Source organism: Pseudorca crassidens, chromosome 1, assembly GCF_039906515.1.
Source record: "Pseudorca crassidens isolate mPseCra1 chromosome 1, mPseCra1.hap1, whole genome shotgun sequence".
In the NCBI taxonomy this organism is placed as follows: domain Eukaryota; kingdom Metazoa; phylum Chordata; class Mammalia; order Artiodactyla; family Delphinidae; genus Pseudorca; species Pseudorca crassidens.
This window is the reverse complement of record NC_090296.1, coordinates 32241379-32263483: the sequence shown is the minus strand read 5'-3', so window position 1 is coordinate 32263483 and position 22105 is coordinate 32241379. Positions and strand designations below refer to the sequence as shown.

The following is a 22105-nucleotide window of genomic DNA, read 5'->3' as shown; positions in this document are numbered from 1 at the left end:
ACTATTATATAGGTACTTTTACTGGTTCCTTAAAGGAATTTACCATTTCATGGATTCAAGAGCCTTTTCCCCGACACTGTATCATCACCGACCTGATATCAACTTCCTTTGCCAGTTGTTTGAAGGTTTCTGGAAGAATTTGAGTTCTTATGGCTTGTCCTTTATGTCCTCCCTAGGTGCAAAGCCCTTTACTGTCTACATATGTTGGGTATCCCTCAAACAAAAAAGTATCACTTTTTGTGGAGCCCCAGAGTGGATGCCCAGGGAAAATTTAGAAACCCAAGAGGAAGGATTGGAGTCTAGAGTGACAATGAGAAAATAAGGCAAATTTGAAAAGAAGCATAAATGAGTAAGTAGTTGGTATTAGAATGGACTGATGGGTGGAGAAGCTAGATGTTAAAGGGGAGCTGGAAACTTCTAGGGGATTTCTAAGCAGGGGAGAGATGGGAATACAAGCCACCCCACCCCCTCACTGTCCCCCAGAGCCAGGTGAACAAGGGGTGTCCCATGGGTGGCAGCTGCAAAAACCAGGCCACCAGACATAAAAAACTAAGTCACCAGCAGTGTGGTGGAGTAAAACTCCCCTCCAGGAGACACAGGTGCACTGGAGTGTAGCAGAGGGACAGCTTTAAGACAGTGCCCGCCCTCCAAGGTCTCTGAAAAGGATTAGAGTCAGCCCTTAGATGAATGTTTAGTTAGAGGCCTGCCCCTCAGATCGCAGTCATGATGGTTAGCTAATAGGCTTCCTTCACAGAAAGACCAAGCATTTGGGTCTGTTGCCTTTTGCTGTGTCCTGGGGGCGGTAGCTGTTTAAGAACTCTTTCTCTCTTGGCTACAATCCTGTGGGACCCAAGATTATAGGCCCCACTGTCCTCCAGAGCCAGGCAATGTAGAGGTGTCTCCTGGCAGCAGCCACAAATATCTGGGTGCCAGACAGAGGGGTATGAGCGCCTTTCTAGGTGACATCAGTTATTACAGTCCCACGGGACAGGAACACAAACTCCCCTGGCCTCCAGAGCCAGGCAGTTAAGATGCACGCCTTTGGCAGCAGCCGCAAAGATCTGGGCAGCAGACGCATGGAAAAGGTCCCTTCCAGGAGAAACGGGTGCTCTGGAGCATGGCAAAAGGAGAGTGCAAAGATGGCACCCACCAGTCTCTGTCGCTGGAGAGTATTCCAGCAGGCTCCCGGATGTATGTGTTAAATTAGATGCCTGCCCCTCAGGCTGATGCTTTAATATAAGCAGGTGAGCCTCCTTCACTTTATTTTTAATTTTTTTTAAGTTTTATCTATACAATTTTTATTTTATATTTTTTAATTACAATGTCTTCTTCCAATTTTATTGAGATGTAATTGAAAAACAGCTCTGTATAAGTGTACAGCATAATGATGTAACTTACATCATGAAATGATTACCACAATAAGCTTAGTAAACATCCATCTCGTAAAGATACAATATTAAGCAATTAGAAAAAATTATATTTTCCTTGTGATGAGACCTCGGGATTTACTCTCTTAATGACTTTCACATATAACACACAGCAGTGTTAATTATATTTATCCTGTGGTACACTACAATCCTGGATTTACTTATTGTAAAACTGGAAGTTTGTACTTTGTGACTACCTTCATCCCTCCCCACAACCCTGCCTGCGGTAAGCACAAATCTGATCTCGTGTTCTGTGAGTTTGTTTGTTTGTTTGTTTCGAGGTATAATTGACCAAAAACGCTATATTAGTTCCTGGTATATAGCATAGTGATTCCATATTTCTATACATTTCAAAATGATCACCATGATAAGTCTACTTACCATCTGTAACCATGCAAAGACATTACATGATTATTGACTATATACTCCACAGAGTACGTGTCATAGCCATGACTCATTAGTTCTGTAACTGGAAGTTTCTACCTCTCAATCTCTCCTCCCCTGCCTCCCCTCTGGCAACCATCTGTTCTCTGTATCTGTTCTCTGTATCTATGACTATGTTTCTATTTTGTTATGTTTGTTCATTTGTCTTGATTTTTATTTATTTTTATTTTTTTATAAATTTATTTATTGTTTTTATTTTTGGCTGCATTGGGTCTTCGTTGCTGTGCGTGGGCTTTCTCTAGTTGCGGCGGGCAGGGGTTACTCTTCGTTGCAGTGCGTGGGCTTCTTATTGTGATGGCTTCTCTTTGTTGCAGAGCATGGGCTCTAGGCACACAAGCTCCAATAGCTGTGGTGCGCGGGCTCAGTAGTTGTGGCTTGCAGGCTCTAGAGCACAGGTTCAGTAGTTGTGGTACCCAGGCTTAGTTGCTCCACGGCATGTGGGATCTTCCCAGACCAGGGATCAAATCCATGTCCCCTGCATTGAGAGGCGGATTCTTAACCACTGCACCACCAGGGAAGCCCTGTCTTGATTTTTAGATTTCACATACAAGTGAAATCATATAGTATTTGTCATTCTTTGGGTGACTTGTTTCACTAAGCATAATACCCTTTAAGCCCATTCATGTTGCCACAAATGACAAGATTTCATTCTTTTTTATGGCTAAGTAATGTTTTACTCTATAGATGTATTGTGTGTATATATATATATATATATAATGCATACCACATATATAAAAATACATATATATAAATACATATATATATATATATATCACATCTTCTTTATCTATTCAACTATGGATGGACTCTTAGGTTGCCCCCCATCTTGGCTATTGTAAATAATGCTGCAATGAACATTGGGGTACATTTATCTTTTCAAATTAGTATTTTCATTTTCTCAGGATAAGTAACCAGGAAGGGAACTGCTGGATTGTACGGTAGTTCTATTTTTCATTTTTTGAAGAACTTCCATACTCTTTTCCATAGTGGCTGCACCAATTTACATTCCCACTAACAGTGCACGAAGGTTCCCTTTTTTCCACATCTTGCCAACACTTGTTATTTGTTGTCTTTTTGATGATAGCCATTCTGACAAGTGTTTAATATCCCTAATGATTAGTGATGTACACCTAAAACTAATAGAATATTATATGTCAATTATACATCAATACAAATTATTTAAAATGTACTGGTGCAAGGGGCAACATCATCTTTAAGGTGTTCAGTTGAGTCCCTCATCTGTAGAACAGTCTGATGATACATTGTCACAGACCAGTGTTTGTTAAGAGCTCTGAGGATAATGAGTTCTCCCAAGTAACAGAGGTCAGGGGCTGCACTTAAGAGCCTGAAACTACAGGACCAGAATTAGCATCAAAATTGCCAATATTGGAGGGGCTGCTGAAGTGATTTACCTTTCACCTAAGGACTTCTGAGGTGCTAACAGACAATGTCATTCTAAGACAAACAGATGAGTACCCAGAGAGTGCTGCTTAACATCTATAATCAGAAGAAGGCAAAGTGGGAGGAGCAGGAGACTGAGAATGGTCGCACCAAAAAAAAAAAAAAAATAGTGATGCCTGCTCAGTTCATGTGGCAAAGCTAATTTTCAAATACAGAATCTGTTGACTAAAGAGATCGCTGTGCTCCTAGGAGGAAGGACATATCAACATCATGACAAATAGATTATGTAGTGATTCTCCCAGTCCTTTCCCCAAGAAACCTACAACCATTTCCTTGGGAGACAATATGATAGGGATAGAGAAACAACTAGAATTCAGAAGAAACAACTAGAATTTGTTCACCGTGGGAAGGTAGACACAAGCGTCACCATTAAAGACTAAAAGAGGCAGTAGTGGTTATACGTTTCACATCACCATTGAAATCACCAATCCAGCCTTTACAGGAAACTTATCGATCCTAATGAGTGATTATAGACAACTAACTCTCCCAAGTATAATGTCTTATTGTGGCTTCTATGTCAGATATACTATCATTGCTAGAGGATATTAAAATGGCCTCAGGTGCATAGCATGCAGCCATTGATTTGGTTAACTACTTAATTTCTATTTGGATCAGAAAAAAGCATCAAAAGAAGGTAGCATTCATGTGGCATGGATAACCATATTTGTATATTTGCCTCCAGGGCCATGTCCACCTTTCTACATCTGGCATATTATCTGAACAGATTTAGACCCTCAGAACATACAGAGGACATCGTACTGATTCATTATATCAAGAGCATCATGCTGATGGGACCAGGCGAACGTGAGTTGGTTAGTTCATTAGAGGGCTTATAAGGAGATATACATTGCAAGGTTAGGAGATAAATCTTACAAAGATTCAGGGACAATTCACATTATCAGAGTATTTAGGTTTACAGTGGTATAGGTAATATTCAGACATACCCCGAGAGTAAAGGCAAATTGCTTCATGGTGCCTTCCTTACCACAAGGAAGGTGCTGGCTGATATATATACTTCTTTGCATTACTGAAGCAAACATTTCACACCTATGAATATGATGCTGGATGATAATGAAGGTGGCCATCTTTGAGTGGGAACACAAGGCAAGAAAGGGCCTTGCTTTCTTGCTAGCCTGTGTAAGCAGAAGCCATAATTTGGGCCATAAAGTCTGACACGGCTGATGTCTTTGACCCTGTGGGAAACTGGTGGTAGGGGTGAAGATGTGGTGTGGAATCTGTGGCAGGCCCCAAAGGAGAATCACAACATAGGCTGTAGGGTTTTGTAACAAGGCCATGCCATCAGACTATGGAGAAACAGCTCTCTGTGCATTGGGGGAACCTGAGCAAAGTGAGCTTTTAGTCCATGTGGCCCCATATGAGCACGTGTCCTGAATCATTGTGTATCAGCTAGGTTTCTCTGGGCCTGGCAATCCATAAAATCAGATGGATCTGGCAGCAATTCACAGAAATCTCAAAATAGAACATCCAATACCAAGCTCATACAAGAGGAGAAGACGTGTACGTTGTATGAGCAGGTATTTGAAGTCATCATATCACTCACCATGGTTTCACCAGTCACTTCACTCAGCTTCCATATATGCCCACATGGGGGTTTTGTTCAGTCAGCTAAATGAGGAATAAAATGCCTGACTTTGGTGCATGGTTGGGTGGGCTTGGTATGTGGGTTCAAACCAAACATGGAAGATGACTGCATAATATTCCTCTTCAGAGATGACTCTAAAAAGAGAAATAACAAAAACTAATATTCTTGGGCAGTTTTATGGCTAGTACCTTGGTCGTCTACCTTATGTGGAAGGTCTCCAATTAGACTATTTCAGGTGGCTAAGAGCCTTGTGAGCTGGTCAGGGCCTGAAATAAAAAGGACTAGAGTGTCAGAGAAAAAGGTGTTCTAGGGTAGAGCTCTGTGGCTGCTCATATAGCTGCAATCAGGAAGTGTGAAGATTTTCTTTTTTAAGTATAGTTGATTTACAATATTATGTTAGTTTCAGTTTATAGCAAAATGATTCAGATATATCTCTCTATATATCTCTATGTGTATCTGTCTATCTATCACTATATGGTGCAGATTATTTTCCATTATAGGTTCTTAGAAGATATTGAATAGAGTTCCCTGTACTATATAGTAAATCCCTTTTGCTTATCTATTTTGTGTATAGTAGTTTGTATCTGTTAATCCCATACTCCTAATTTATCCCTCCACTCCCTCCCTTCCCCCTTTGGTAACCATATGTTTGTTTTCTATGTCTGTGAGTCTGTTTCTCTTTGGCATATAGATTCATTTGTATTATTTTTTAGACTCCACATGTAAGTGATATCATATAATGTTTGTCTTTTTTCTGCCTGACTTACTTCACTTAGTATAATATTATCTAGGTCCATCCATGTTGCAGCAAATGGCAATATTTCATTTTTTATGGCTGAGTACTATTCCAGGGTATACACATATCACAGGTTTTTTTAAAAAATCTTTTGGCCACGCCACACAGCATGTGGGATCTTAGTTACCCTAACAGGGGTCGAACCCGTGATCCCTGTGCTGGCAGAGCAGAGTCTTAACCCCTGGACCACCAGGGAAGTCCCACATACCATATCTTCTTAAATCAATCGTCTGTAGATGGGCATGTGGGTTGTTTCCATGTCTTGGCTATTGTAAATAGTGCTGCTATGAACATTGGGGTGTGTGTATATTTTTGAATTAGTGTTTTCATTTTATCCGGATATATACCCAGGAGTGGAATTGCTGAATCTTATGGTAGTTCTATTTTTAGCTTTTTAAGGAATCTCCATACTGCTTTCCATGGTGACTGCACCAATTTACATGCCCACCAACAGTATACAAGCGTTCCCTTTCCCCCACATCCTCTCCAGCATTTATCATTTGTAGACTTTTTAATGATGGCCATTCTGACAGTTGTGAGGCGATACGTCATTTTGATTTTGATTTGCATTTCTCTAATAATTAGCGATGTTGAGCATCTTTTCATACGCTTCTTGGCCATCTGTATGTCTTCTTTGGAGAAATGTCCATGTAGGTCTTCTGCACTTTTTTTTTTTTTTTTTTTTTTTTGCTGTACGCGGGCCTCTCACTGTTGTGGCCTCTCCCGTTGCGGAGCACAGGCTCCGGACGCGCAGGCTCAGCGGCCATGGCTCACGGGCCCAGCCGCTCCGCGGCATGTGGGATCTTCCCGGACCGGGGCACGAACCCGTGTCCCCTGCATTGGCAGGCGGACGCTCAACCACTGTGCCACCAGGGAAGCCCTTCTGCACATTTTTGATTGGATTTTTGTAGCACAGCTTCATGCCTATCAAGAAGCATCCATCCTGGAAAAGGCCCTGAGCAACCAGGCAGACAAAATGACTCAGCCAATCAACATTAGACAATCTTCACCATTAACCACCATGGAACTGGCACAATGGGCACATGAACAGAGTGGCCATGGTGGCAGACGTAGTGGCTACAGTGAGCTCAATAGCATAGACTCCCACTTGCCAAGAAAGTCAGTCCAGGTACTACCGTCTCTAAATGTCCAGCTTGCCAACAACAAAGATCATTGCTGAAGTCCTGAGAAGTCATTATTTCTCAAGAAGACCTAGCAGTTAATTGGTGGGAAGTCAACTACCGTGGGCCCCTTCCAATCTGGAAGGGCCAGCATTTGGTCCTCGCAAGAATAGATAGCAATTCTAGATGTGATAAGTAGCCTTTTGTGCCTGCAGAGCCACAGCCAGCATCAGTATTGGGGGCTTGCTTATGAAATGTGTGATCTTTAACCATGGAATCCCACGTGGCTTAGGATGTGAACAGAGACCTCAGCCTTCAGTGAATGAATGAGGTAAAGGAATGGGCCCATCCCAATGGAATCCATTGTTTGCACCACATCAAATATTCACTGGCAACCACCCGCACACTGCACTGCAATGAGCTACTGAAGGCACGGCCGAAACATCAGCTCAGAAACAATATCCTGGAAGGATAGAGTGCCATCCTTCAGGGTACAGTGTGTATGTTCAATCAAAGACTGCTACATGGTACTGTATATCCATTATGAGGAATATATGGGACCGGGAAGCAAGGAGTAGAAGTTGGGTGGCCCTACTTACCATGACTCTTAATGATCCACTGGTGGTTTTTCTGCTTGTCCTCCCAGCAACTGTGTATTCTCCAGGGCTGTAGGTAGGTCTTGGTCCACAGAGAATGCACTTTTGCCAAGGATACAGCATGAATGCCATGGAACTGCAAGGTACAGTGGCCATCAAGGCCCCTCAGTCATCGTATGTCCAAAGACTAGCTTGTGAGAGCAGGAGTCACCATTATGGATGGAGTCATTGACCCGGAGTAGCAGGGGAGTTAAGGCTGCTATTCCTCAGTAGAGGCTTGGAGGATTACCTTTGGAACCCAGGTGATACTCTTGCCAGACTCCTGGAACTTCCTTGCTTGGGCAATGGTAACTGGAATGGACTTGTGCAACAATCTTGGCCTGAGAGGTCTCAGACTCCTCGAGGATAAAGATGCAAAATTTTTTAACAAACAATATAGAGAGTCTCCTGTTTTTCCTGTATGTTGTACTCTTCCCCATCTACTTTCTCCTTTCTTATACTCATACCCCATGAGTATCTAAAACTACCACAAGGCTTGCAGAAACAGTTCTCAGCAATAGTGTTCTGTTGGTTATCGGGACTCCTTCAAGGGGCAGGATAACAGGAAAGAGCCTCAAGCACTCGTCTTGGTTAAAGGTGAAACTGCTGCTAAAGTTAAAATATAGGACAGTTCCTCCGATTCTTCCTCTTACAGAAACCCTGAGCCTGCTTCAGCTGTGAAGTCACCTGGTCTGCTGTTGTTCTCTGTTATGCCTCAACTCAGTGAAGGCTTTATCCTCTATTGGAGTCACAGAAATCTTAAAAAAAAAAAAAAAAGTTGGTGCCATTGCTTGGGAGAAGGTGGAAGAATTTCCAGCACTGCCTGGTGGGGTCAAAAACAGAACTGATCAACTGATCTTTGGTGTGGAGGTAAGTCCTCCATCTCTTCTTATTATTTTTTGTTTGTTTTTGGTTTTTTTGTTTGTTTCTTCATAGTTGGAGTTGCGGGGCCATGACCATCCCTTGAAGGTCAACCTTTTGTCAGACTGAGGTCAGTAATTTTCTTCTGCTTTCTGGAGAATTTTGGACAAGCAGAGAATTAGGCATTTTTCCTAAGGTAGGTCATGTCCCTCCTTCTACCTCAGACTTCTTTTACCCGGGCAAACTCCTCTTTTACCCAAACTGCTGGTCAGATTTACTCTAGAAATATGGTCTGCCAGAAAGATCCTTACTCTATTAATTTCTTCTCAAAGTTGCATGGTTTCATTGAGTACGATCTCAAACTGTAGTGGCCCTTTGGTTCCTTGGGCATGTCAGACTTGTGAGTGTGGCACCTTAGAAGAAAGGGCATTAGAATAGCCATCACACCATGGGCAGTCTACCTCAGTTTGAGGTAGAGATAGATGGGCCCCTGGGCTGCACAGCTGGTGTTTGTCAAGTGGAGTAAAAGTGAAGCTTTGTTCTCGCCCCAGACACTCCAAGGGCAAAGCTAGTGGCAGAAGCTGAGCTCTGCTGAAGTAAAGAGATAAGATGACCACTCCTGAGGTCAAGGAAAACTTCCCTGTCTGCACATGCGCAGGAAGGCTCCTTGGGGGTCAAAAAGGGAGGGGCGCCACCCCCTAATAATCTGTGGACATACCCCCAGGGGCCTCTGCGGTGGGATCCATCTTAGCAAAATGTTGCACGTGCATGTTGGGGAGGGCCCTAGGACAGATCAGGTGTGAAAAAAGCAACAAGATGATTGACCAAAGGTAAACAAAGACCCGGAAGAACCATCATATATAAGTGATTTAAATCACCTCTTTACTGCACTCCTCATTAGATTAGAGAGGACACCCATACTCCTTCTCTCCTTTCTCTCTGGGTGTGTATTTCTGTCTTGCTTCAGTATTAAATAAACAAACTGTTTCTCCGGTGCTCTCCCATTTATTGAGCTGTGTCTCTAATAATAAATTTGTACCTGTTTTTGCAGTTTTTGCCTCCTTGAAACATTCTTGCTTTCAAATGGGGGCAAGAGCCATGGGGACTTTTCTTCTAGCCTCTAGTCCCTGGTGGTCTAGTGGTTAGGATTCCTGGCTTTTCACCCAGGCTACCCAAGTTCAATTCCTGGGCAGGGAACTAAGATCCCTCTTCAGGACAGCTCATTGCTGTCTCTCTGAGATCAAGTTGGTACAAAGAAGCCAAGAAAGGAAAGATTTTGAACAGATTCTAATATTCTGTGACCCCTAGTATACAACTTTCACATTGCTTCTTCCTGTCCCAGAGACCTTGTCTTTCTATGTCTACCTATGTTTGTGTGTCTCACAACCCCACTCCTTTCTCACCTTCCTCCTATCCTTGCCCCTGTTTTCCTTTCTGCCCCCTTGATTCTCTTCTTCACCTTCTGGTGCTCCCACTTACCTTTGTTCTGGAACTTCACCCTTTCTTGATATGCCATAGCCCTAGCAATAGGAAAAAAAAAAAATCTTCTAAGGCTATCCCTGAGCGTGTCTGCCCTTATTTGACTGGGAATAATCCAACCACATGAACTTGGCTGTAATGATTCAGTCTCACATATCTGGCACCAATTAGAAACTGCTTTTCAGGAATACCCATGTTGGAGCTTAACACGAGACAGCCACCTTTTAAAAGTATGGCCTATACCTGGAATATCAAATGTTGTTTAGAAACATAAAATAGACTGGAGATCACACTCAGCCTCAGGGTAAAACACTTAGGTCAAGATTTTGGAGATAGCCTGGTAACCAAAGAGAAAACATACACAATTGACTGTATGGTACTACAAATTAAACACCTTGAGGGAAACAAAAGGTCCTTCACCAGTGCAAAAAGACCAATAAGGACATGAATAGATATCAGAAAAATAGAAATAGAGAAAAAAAGCTATAGGGGCCACAGTTTTCACCTTTTGGCAAATGGACTGCTAATTTGAAACAAAATCACCCCGACCACACACCCCGACCCACAGGAAGAAAGATACTTTGTTTTCATCAGGTGCCTTTGGATCAAGGAGAAGTAACCATGTTCGTAAATGGTCATCCAACTTCGATTTTAATAGATATTGGTGCAAAGAGCGAATGCAGTAACATATGTTTGACAAGGGTATAGTAAACTGGGTCTCAGACCTGTCAAGGATGAAGATCCAGATTACTCTACTAGATAAGCTCTGTGGACAAGAAATGCTGCCTAAGAGAACTCTATAAAAGTTGGACAAATTAAAATGTCACAGAGTGGCAATCCCATTGATTCTCTACTGCTGCATCCTTCCTCTTCCCTTAGGTAGCTACCCTCATCTGGACTCCATATTTAGAAAGGGATTTGATCCAACGTCTGAGACATTTTAATAGCACGAATATAACACATCTCACTTATGAGACCTGCTTCTAATACTCTCTGATGAAGCGATTGCTTCCTGTTTCCTTTTATGTAAGTTTTTGTTCCTGTACGTATTATACATCAGGCACGCAGTTTCATCCTGTACTTTATAGACTGGCTGTGCTTGGGCAATTCCTAGGATTTTAAATGTGAGATGGTATGACATTAATAACTAGGGCCCATAAGAAGTGATAAATCAGTGATCAATGGCTCCTTGTGTGATGGCTTTACAATAAAAGATATCAAATGCCGAAGTCCTTATACTTGGAATACTTCTGTTTTAGCACTACCCAAGATAATAATGAGAATGAAAGAGTCAGCATTTATTAAGTGCCTAACATATTCCAGGCCCTTCTTGGGGCCTTTCTTTGGACCATCACAAAACCCCAGAAAACTATATTTCATCTCTCAGTGTAACGTGTCACATATAACCTTGATCCTCTGAAAGCCTATGACTTTGGACAAGATCACATACTTAGCAGGTTGTTGAACTACTGTTGATATTCATGCACTTATGAGCCAAAATTTTTGATCTTCCTACTGTATCTGTCAAGGTGTCTTTTATGCTATCTTTTATGTTAGGCTTATTTAACACTAGCAAAAACATGAACGAATGACACAAATCTAGTACATAATCAAATAAGGGAAAGTCTAATAAACTATTAAACAAGTGCATACCGGTTCAAACAAGGAGTGCTACAGGCATATCTGTGAAACTTTAGTATGCACAACATAAATAAGTATAAGTCCTCTTGTTGTTGAATCTAACAGTTCCCACTATCATCTACAGGAGTAGTAAGACTATGATCAGATATAAAATATTAAATGCATTTAACCACACAGACCCTTTTTAAATTGCCAAGTCATTTTATTTCAAGATAACAACTTGGGAAGAGTTATAGAATTACGTAATTAATCCTGTAAGAGTGATTATCGATCATTTCTTCCAGTAAGTGCCAAAGTAATTTTCTCCATTTTGTGTGTTCCAGTTTGTATTTACTTGGGTTCAAGAGGTTATTTTTTCCAACAGTTTATTTTTCGTTTTCCATAGTATCTTTTACATAGAAAAAGGCACCTATCACCGCTGAAAGCAAAAGAAGGGAAAGACGAAGAAGCAGTAGAGCTGTTCCTCTGTTTATATTCTCTAGTAGCCTGGCTCGAATACCTATTTCTCTGGCAGGTGGGGGGCCACTATCTACACTGCCGCCTGGTCCTTTCTTGCTACAATTTGGTGGTTTCCAGCCTCGCTGACAGTGACAATGTCTTCGGTTGTTGCATACCCCTCTGTAATTGCACATCTTGACATCACAGTCAAAACGCATGTCTTGAAAAGAAGTACAGTTTTGGTTCTTACAGTATGATCCTGGGCCACATGATGCACCATCCACTACAAGCCCCATTTCTGGTGAGTCTGTCCCAAAGTGGGCATCGTACCCAAAGCAGCTTTCTGGTTTAGTACCTTGTACTACTATATGATGAAATGTAGTGTGCTCCCCACCACCAGGAAGTACCTTCACATTAGCACAGTGCAGCATTCCACACAGAACATCATCTTGTTCACATTTTACAGGTTTTCCTCCTCCTCGAATCACCCTCACACCACAGTTCCCAAATCGGTCACCTATGATATTCAATGTATTATAGCATGCTGGTGCAGCATCTTTTACCTTATAGCCAAAGAGGGCTTGACACTGCATATCACGGTCACTACAGTTTCCCTTCACACAAACAGCTAATGGCGAACATGGGGTTCCATCCTGGATATAAGTGTCAGCTGCACAAACATGCGTTGTCCCGTTACAGTATTCTGGTAAATCACAAATACCAAGAGTATCTCTGCAAAGAGTTCCAGGTTGAGCATATTTACACTTAACACAGCAACTTCCTTCATTGCAATCACTGCCACGGGTGAGGACACAATTGTTCTGACAACACGGATCCCTAGCACAGTCTTTTAAGGTGCCACAGTCACATTCTTCCCTCTGATTTATGATCTTGTCACCACAGCGAGGAGCTACATAAGGAAAATTACGGTATGGTACATTTGGTATACTCAAACAAGGATCCCACATAGAAACCCGCTTATACAGTTGGCTATATGTACAATTGCTCATCATATCTAGAAGACCAGGCTCAGGAGCCATGATGCAGTGATCTCTTCGAAAACAGTGACAACCTGGACCATCGTGTACACAGCCCAGAACATGACCTATTGCATGTGCTGCAACAGTTGCAGCTAAAAATATGTGATAATTTGAAACAAATACAAACGATACTCCCCAATTGGGGTTGCATATTCCTTCATGGGAGCTAAAATATGAGGACCCAGCGATTTTATGTCCTGTGAAAAGCATTGAAGTATCATGAGGAATTTGGTTAAACCATCCCCACCATTTCCATAAACCAAATTCCCTTACTGCAGCTGCAGCATTAGGCCACTCATATAAATTCATCCTATCCACGCCATCCCATATGCACATAAGACGAATCAAAACCTGAAGTTGACCCTGGTAGAAAATGGTATGCAATATGTTGTTTATAATCACTACATACTCTATTATATGTGTATGATTAGTGTCCTGAACAACTAATGAGTTAGAAACTGTGTAGTGAAGTTTTAAGTATTTCCTATGCGGCCACCACAAATACACAGGAGCTGCTCTAGGTATCTCAGCAGTCATCGCCTCCTCATATGCTTGATTTGTATCTTTCCTTTCAATCTTACATTTTGCATCCTCTGCTGGTGTTTTTTGCGACACAAGATGAGAAATCACATGCTCGAATTTGGAAGAAGCCTCCAGTGGTTTGATTTCGTAAGTGAAGTCATCCACCTGCAGCATGCCACGCAGACCCCCATAGCAGGTGTCCAGTGTGCCCATGGACCCAGGAACCCCTTCCAGGTAGCTAAAGTAGTAACAGTCTCGGGGGATAAAAGGGTAGTCCTCCTGCATGGCGCCTTGGTCGTTATCGGTGATAACAGGAAAATGCCTGGGCAGCAAGCTCTTCTTGACTCTCATGTGAAGCACGTGTCTTTGGCCACTGAAGCGAATCTTGTAGGAGAGCTGGCCTTGTGTTGCAGCTCCACGCACTCTGTGGGACACCTTCCTGGGGATCACAATTTCAGAGGAAGTGAAGCGCCAACCTGGGGGGTCATGGGAGCAGCAGGTCGGAAACAGGAGTAGCCAGAGCAGAGGCAGCCAGAGATCACCTGCCAGGTGGGCCTGGGCCCAGGCAGGCCCCATGAGTGAAGAAGCCTGTGACCAAAGAAATCCACTCCAGCGGGAGGCAGGCAAGACTATCCCTGCAACAGCAACTGCTAAACAGCAGTCTAGTCCTGAGGAGAGCAGAGAGAGGCTGGAGGCTGGGCCTCCCCAGAGAGGTGGAGGAGGGAGGGGGAAGCTCTTACATAACAATGGTGTATTCATGAGGGGGAGGGGCTGTGCTAAGTGATCCTGGGGATCCTGGCACAGGGCTCTTAGAGAGGAGGAAACATGGGAGAAATTAGGAAAAATGGAGTGTATAGCTTGGGCTGAATGGTCCCACGGTCTCTTGGAGAAGTCACAGGGGAAGAATCAGTGGTTTGGTGCAATTTTAAGACAGTGATTGACATTTTTTCCCTGAAACCAAAATGAGACAAGGCTTCAATTTGTAATCAAGAAATTACGAAATGGAGAGGAGAGTGGAAGCTTCTTTTTGTAAGAATTTTGAGGAAAGAATCAGATTCTCTCATACTTTATAAAAATGGAATGTGTTGGGGGTGATTAACGGAACAAAAGAATAAATAGTGTCACGAGTAGAAAAGGTAGGCTGGATAATAATAGTTTCTAATAAAGTTAAACTTATATTTGCCCTACGTCTCAGTGATTCCAGCCATAGGACGTTCCCCACAGCGATTCGTATGTGGATATTCATAGCAGCATTATTCACAAGTTTATTCCAGAGACTGGAAACAAACAACCAGTACTCAATAGATGAATGGCAAACAAAATGGCATATTCATTCAGTGGGATAATCCTCAATAAATCTGAACAAGTTTCCAACATGTGTAAGAACATGGATGTATCTATCTCATAGATATTATGATGATAGAAAGAAATCAGACCAAAGAAACTTCATATAGGACTTCATTTGTATGAAGTTCTGGAATAGTCCATAGTAATATAGGGGAATAGAATTTAAATCACTGTTTTCCTGATGTGAGGGAAGGGAGGGATGGAGGGAAGTTTCTGGAGTGATGGGAAACTTCTGAATCTTGATTGGGGTGTGCTCAAGATGAACGTTTGAAATCCTCACCCCCAAGGTGGTGGTATTAGCAGGTGGGGTCTTTGGAAGGTGATTAGTGCTTTTATAGAAGATGACTCAGAGAGATCCTTCACCCTTTTACCCTGTGTGGTTATGGTGAGAAGATGTCATTTATGAGCCAGGAAGTGCTTCTCACCAGACATTAAATCTGATGGTGCCTTGATCTTGGACTTACTGGCCTCCAGAACTGAGAAATAAAGTTCTCTTATGTATAAGTCACCCAATAATGGTGTTTTGCTGCCTTAACATAATATAACATAAAATCGGTTCCTGGAAGTACTGTTGTAGGTAACAGTTACCTGAAATTGTGTGAATGGCATGGAACTAGGTATTGGATAGAGATTGGAAGAGTTTTGAGCAGAAGACTAGAAAGCCTACAGTGCTGTGGACAGACTCTTGGTGACAGCCTAGAAAGAAAAGAGAAAAGTTGCATAGAAAACCCCCAACCTCCTTAGAAAATACCTTAGAAAATACCTAGGTAATCTTGAACAGATTGGTAGGATATGGACTGGAAAGGCCATATTAATGAGGCAGAAATGGGGATTATGTTATTGGACAATGGAGGAAAAGCCATTTGTTATCAAGTAGCAAAGAAATTTGGCTGGAGTGGGTTTGGCTGGAGTGGGTTTGTGTCCTAGTGTTTTGTGGAATGTACAACTTTAGAAAATAAGTTGGATATTTAACTGGGGAAATATCTCAGCAAAGTGTTGAAGGAGTGGCTGGCTTATTTCCTTTTGCTATAAGCTTCTAGTAAAATGTAGGAAGAGAAAAGTGATTTAAAGATGGAATTATTCATCAAAGAAGAGTGGAACTTTAAAGATTTGGAAAATTCCCAGGCCATCCATATAGAAAAGACTGAGAAAGCATGGTCTGAATAGAACACTAAGGATGTGGTCAAGCAAACCACTTGATAAGATTAGTAAGTCATCTCCACAAGTCAGGAGCTATGTACAAGACAATAGCAGAATCACCCCCTTGCTCCAAAGGGTGATCCAGAGATCATCAGATCAATTTCAAAGGAGGGGTCTCCAGTGCCTTCAGGACCTTTTCATGCCTTATCAGAGGCATGACAGAGTTGCCACACACTTGGGTTCCATTCCCAGCACTCCACAGCACAGGCAACAGTAGCCACTCCTCTAGAAGGCACAGACAGCAGGCTTTGGCAGTGTCCACGCTGGGCATTCTCCATTGGTGTGCAAATTCCACCCAGATTTTGAAGGATGGAGATTACTGGAGCCGAGGGCCTATGACCCTGGAGAGGCGGCCACCTTACAGAGCACACACTAGGGTAGTACCCAGCAGAGCCATGGGGGCAGGCCACTTCCAGGACCCCAGACTAGTAGAACCACTGCACATTATTTAAGCCTGGGGAGCCACAGGCATATGACTTCAGTCCATGAGAACTGCAGTGTGGGCTGTGCTCAGCAAAACCATGGGGCAGGCCTCCAGGAGTCTTGGGTGTCCAACCTAGAACTGCCAGCCCAGTGTATCTGGAAGGCAGGACCTTCACTCCAATGGATCCGGAAGTGAAACAAAATCCCCAGTGTGCCTAGAGGGAAGAACACGGAGCCAAAGAGAATTAATTATTCTCTTGCCTTAAGATTTTGGACATACTTGGGACTGGTCGCTCCTTTCTTCTTTCCTATTTCTCCCTTTTGGAATGAGAGTGTCCATCCTGTGCCTGTCCCACCATTGTATTTTAGAAACATATAATTTGTGTGACTTTAAAAAAAAATTATTCAGGGAGTTCCCTGGTGGCCTAGTGGTTAGGATTCTGGGATTTCACTGCTGTGGCCTGGGTTCAATCCCTGGTCAGGGAACTTAGATCCCACAAGCCACATAGTGTGGTGAAAAAAAAATTATTCAGAAATATCCCTATATAATTTAAAGATAAAGATTGAGGCTTTGGGGAGGACCTTCAAGGAGTAAGGAGGAGTAAGACGTGGTGATCACCTTCTTCCCCACAAATACATAAAAAATACATCTACATGTGGAGCAACTCCTACAGAACATCTACTGAACACTGGCAGAAGACCTCAGACTTCCCGAAAGGCAAGAAACTCCCCACGTACATGGTCATGTGGCTGACATGGTCTTGGTGCTCCAGCCAGGTGTCAGGCCTGAGCCTCTGAGGTGGGAGAGATGAGTTCAAGACATTGGATCACCATACACCTCCTGGCCGCACTTAATATCAATCAGTGAGAGCTATCCCAAAGATCTCCGTCTCAATGCTAAGACCCAGCTCCACTCAAGGATCAGCAAGCTACAGTGCTGGACACCCCATGTCAAACAACTAGCAAGATAGGAATACATCCCACCCATTAGCAGAGGGGCTGCCTAAAATCATAATAAGTTCACAGATACCCCAAAACACACCACTGGATGTGGTCCTGTCCACCAGAAAGACAAGATCCAGGCTCATCCACAATAACACAGGCACCAGTCCCCTCCACCAAGAAGCGTACACAAGCCACTGAACCAACCTTACCCACTGGAGGCAGACACCAAAAACAATGGGAACTAGGAACCTGCAGCCTGCAAAAAAGGAGACATCAAACACAGTAAGTTAAGCAAATGAGAAGACAGAGGAATACTCAGCAGATGAAGGTAAAAGTAAAAACCCACCAGACGAAACAAATGAAGGGAAATAGGCAGTCTACCTGAAAAAGAATTCAGAGTAATGGTAGTAAAGATGATCCAAAATCTTGGAAATAGAGTGGAGAAAATACAAGAAACGTTTAACAAGGACCTAGAAGAAAAAAACCGAACAAACTATGATGAAAAACACAATAAATGAAATTTAAAATTCTCTAGAAGGAATCAATAGCAGAATAACTGAGGCAGAAGAATGGATAAGTGACCTGGAAGATAAAATAGAGGAAATAACTACTGCAGAGCAGAATAAAGAAAAAAGAATGAAAAGAATTGAGGACAGTCTCAGACACCTCTAGGAGAATATTAAACGCACCAACATTCAATTATAGGGGTCCCAGAAGAAGAAGGGAAAAACAAAGGGATTGAGAAAATATTTGAAGAGATTATAGTTGAAAACTTCCCTAATACGGGAAAGGAAATAGTCAATCAGGTCCAGGAAGCACAGAGAGTCCCATACAGGATAAATCCAAGGAGAAACATGTCAAGACACATATTAATCAACATATCAAAAATTAAATACAAAGAAAAAATATTAAAAGCAGCAAGGGAAAAGCAAAAAATAACATAAAAGGGAATCCCTATAAGGTTAACAGCTGATCTTTAGCAGAAACTCTACAAGCCAGAAGGGAGTGGCAGGACATATTTAAAGTGATGAAAGGGAAAAACCTACAACCAAGATTGCTCTACCCAGCAAGGATCTCATTCGGATTTGACGGAGAAATTAAAATCTTTACAGACAAGCAAAAGCTAAGAGAATTCAGCACCACCAAACCAGCTTTACAACAAAGGCTAAAGGAGCTTCTCTAGGCAGGAAACACAAGAGAAGGAAAAGACCTACAATAACAAACCCCCCAAAATTAAGAAAATGCTAATAGGAACATACATATCGATAATTACCTTAAATGTAAATGGATTAAATGATCCAACCAAAAGACATAGACTGGCTGAATGGATACAAAAACAAGACCCGTATATATGCTGTCTACAAGAGACCCATTTCAGACCTAGGGACACATAGAGACTGAAAGTGAGGGGATGGAAAAATATATTCCATGCAAATGGAAATCAAAAGATAGCTGGAGTAGCAATTCTCCTATCAGACAAATACACTTTAAAATCAAGACTATTACAAGAGACAAAGAAGGACACTGCATAATGATCAAGGGACCAATCCAAGAAGAAGATATAACAACTGTAAATATTTATGCATGCAATATAGGAGCACCTCAATATATAGGGCAAATGCTAACAGCCATAAAGGGGGAAATCGACAGTAAACAAAAATAGTAGGGGACTTTAACACCCCACTTTCACCAATGGACAGATCCTCCAAAATGAAAATAAATAAGGAAACACAAGCTTTAAATATCACATTAAACAAGATGGACTTAATTGATATTTACAGGACATCCCATCAAAAACCAGCAGAATACACTTTCTTCTCAAGTGCTCATGGGACATTCTCCAGGATGGATCATATCTTTGGTCACAAATCAAGGCTTGGTAAATTTAAAAAACTGAAATCTTGTCAAGTATCTTTTCTGACCACAATGCTATGAGACTAGATATCAATTACAGGAAAAAAATCTGTAAAAAATACAAACACATGGAGGCTAAACAATACAGTACTTAATAACCAAGAGATCACTGAAGAAATCAAAGAGAAAATCAAAAAATACCTAGAAAAAAAATGACAATGAAAATACGATGACCCAAAACCCATGGGATGCAACAAAAGCAGTTCTAAGAGGGAAGTTTACAGCAATACAATCCTACCTCAAGAAGCGAGAAACTTCTCAAATAAACAACCTAAACTTACACTTAAGGTAATTAGAGAAAAAGAACAAAAAAAACCCCAAAGTTAGCAGAAGGAAAGAAATCATAAAGATCAGATCAGAAATAAATGAAAAAGAAATGAAGGACACAATAGCAAAGATCAATAAAACTAAAAGCTGGTTCTTTAAGAAGATAAACAAAGTTGATAAACCATTAGCCAGACTCATCAAGAAAAAAAGGGAGAAGACTCAAATCAATAGAATTAGAAATGAAAAAGAAGTAATAACTGACACTGCAGAAATACAAAAGATCATGAGAGATTGTTACAAGCAACACTATGCCAATAAAATGGACAACCTGGAAGAAAAGGACAAATTCTTAGAAAAGCACAAAATTCCGAGACTGAACCAGGAAGAAATAGAAAATATAAACAGACCAATTACAAACACTGAAATTGAAACTGTGATTAAAAATCTTCCACCAAACAAAAGCCCAGGACCAGATGGCTTCACAGGCGAATTCTATCAAACATTTAGAGAAGAGCTAACACCTATCCTTCTCAAAATCTTCCAAAATATAGCAGAGGGAGGAACACTCACCAACTCATTCTATGAGGCCACCATCACCCTGATACCAAAACCAGACACAGATGTCACAAAGAAAGAAAACTACAGGCCAATATCACTGATGAACATAGCTGCAAAAATCCTCAACAAAATACTAGCAAACAGAATCCAACAGCACATTAAAAGGATCATACACCACAATCAAGTGGGGTTTACCCCAGGAATGCTAGAATTCTTCAATATATGCAAATCAATCAATGTGATACACCATATTAACAAATTGAAGGAGAAAAACCATATGATCATCTCAATAGGTGCAGAAAAATCTTTTGACAAAATTCAACATCCATTTATGGTAAAAACCCTCCAGAAAGTAGGCATAAAGGGAACTTACCTCAACATAATAAAGGCCATATATGACAAACCCACAGCCAACATCATTCTCAATGGTGAAAAACTGAAATCATTTCCACAAAGATCATGAACAAGACAAGGTTGCCCACTCTCACCACTATTATACAACATAGTTTTGGAAGTTTTAGTGACAGCAATCAAAAAAGAAAAAGAAATAAAATGAATCCAAATCAGAAAAGAAGAAGTAAAACTGTCACTTGCAGATGACATGATATTTTACATAGAGAATCCTAAAGGTGTTACCAGAAAACTACTAGGGCTAATCAATGAATTTGGTAAAGTAGCAGGATACAAAATTAATGCACAGAAATCTCTTCCATTCCTATACACTAACAATGAAAGATCAGAAAGAGAAATTAAGGAAACAATCCCATTCACCACTACAACAAAAAGAATAAAATACTTAGGAATAAATCTACCTAGGGAGGTAAAAAGCCTTTACTCAGAAAACTATAGGACACTGATGAAAGAAATCAAAGATGATACAAACAGATGGAGAGATATACCATGTTCTTGGATTGGAAAAATCAATATTGTGAAAATGACTATACTACCCAAAGCAATCTACAGATTCAATGCAATCCCTATCAAACTACCAATGGCATTTTTCACCGAAAAAGAACAAAACATTTCACAATTTGTATGGAAACACAAAAGACTCCAAATAGCCAAAGCAATCTTGAGAAAGAAAAACGGAGCTGGAGGAATCAGGCTCCCTGGCTTCAGACTGTACTACAAAGCTACAGTAATCAAGACCATATGGTACTGGCACAAAAACAGAAATGTAGATCAATGGAACAGGACAGAAAGCCCAGAGCTAAACCCATGCACATATGGTCACTTTATCTTTTTTTTTTTTTTTTTTTGTGGTACATGGGCCTCTCACTGTTGTGGCCTCTCCCATTGTGGAGCACAGGCTCTGGATGCGCAGGCTCAGCGGCCATGGCTCATGGGTCTAGCCGCTCTGTGGCATGTGGGATCTTCCCGGACTGGGGCACGAACCCGTGTCCCCTGTATCGGCAGGGGGACTCTCAACCACTGCACCACCAGGGAAGCCCTGGTCACTTTATCTTTGATAGAGGAGGCAAGAATATACAATGGAGAAAAGACAGCCTCTTCAATAAGTGGTGCTGAGTAAACTGGATAGCTATATGTAAAAGAATGAAATTACAACACTCCCTAACACCATACACAAAGATAAACTCAAAATGGATTAAAGACCTAAATGTAAGGCCAGACACTATAAATCTCTTAGAGGAAAACATAGGCAGAACACCCTATGACATAAATCACAAGATACTTTTTGACCCACCTCCTAGAGAAATGGAAATAAAAACAAAAATAAACAAATGGGACCTAATGAAACTTAAAAGCTTATGCACAGCAAAGGAAACCGTAAACAAGATGAAAAGACAACCCGAATGGGAGAAAATATTTGCTAATGAAGCAACTGACAAAGGATTAATCTCCAAAATATACAAGCAGCTCATGCAGCTCTATATCAAAAAAACAAACAACGCAATCAAAAAATGGATGGAATACCTAAATAGACATTTCTCCAAAGAAGATATACAGATTGCCAACAAACAC

The 22105-nt window shown here is 41.5% G+C and overlaps 1 protein-coding gene across 1 annotated transcript; it reads right to left on the bottom strand.

The window, feature by feature from the left end:
• Positions 1-11649: 11649 nt before the first annotated feature.
• LOC137221738 (disintegrin and metalloproteinase domain-containing protein 20-like) lies at positions 11650-19896 on the bottom strand. The gene has a single exon (XM_067731912.1). The coding sequence runs from the start codon at positions 14225-14227 to the stop codon at positions 11834-11836; it is 2394 nt and encodes a 797-aa protein (XP_067588013.1). The 5' UTR covers positions 14228-19896; the 3' UTR covers positions 11650-11833.
• Between the last annotated feature and the right edge of the window lie 2209 nt (positions 19897-22105).

What these genes read in the sequence shown, in the direction of transcription:
- LOC137221738 (XM_067731912.1), bottom strand. Translation starts at nt 14,227, where the DNA reads ATGAATACACCATTGTTATGTAAGAGCTTCCCCCTCCCTCCTCCACCT.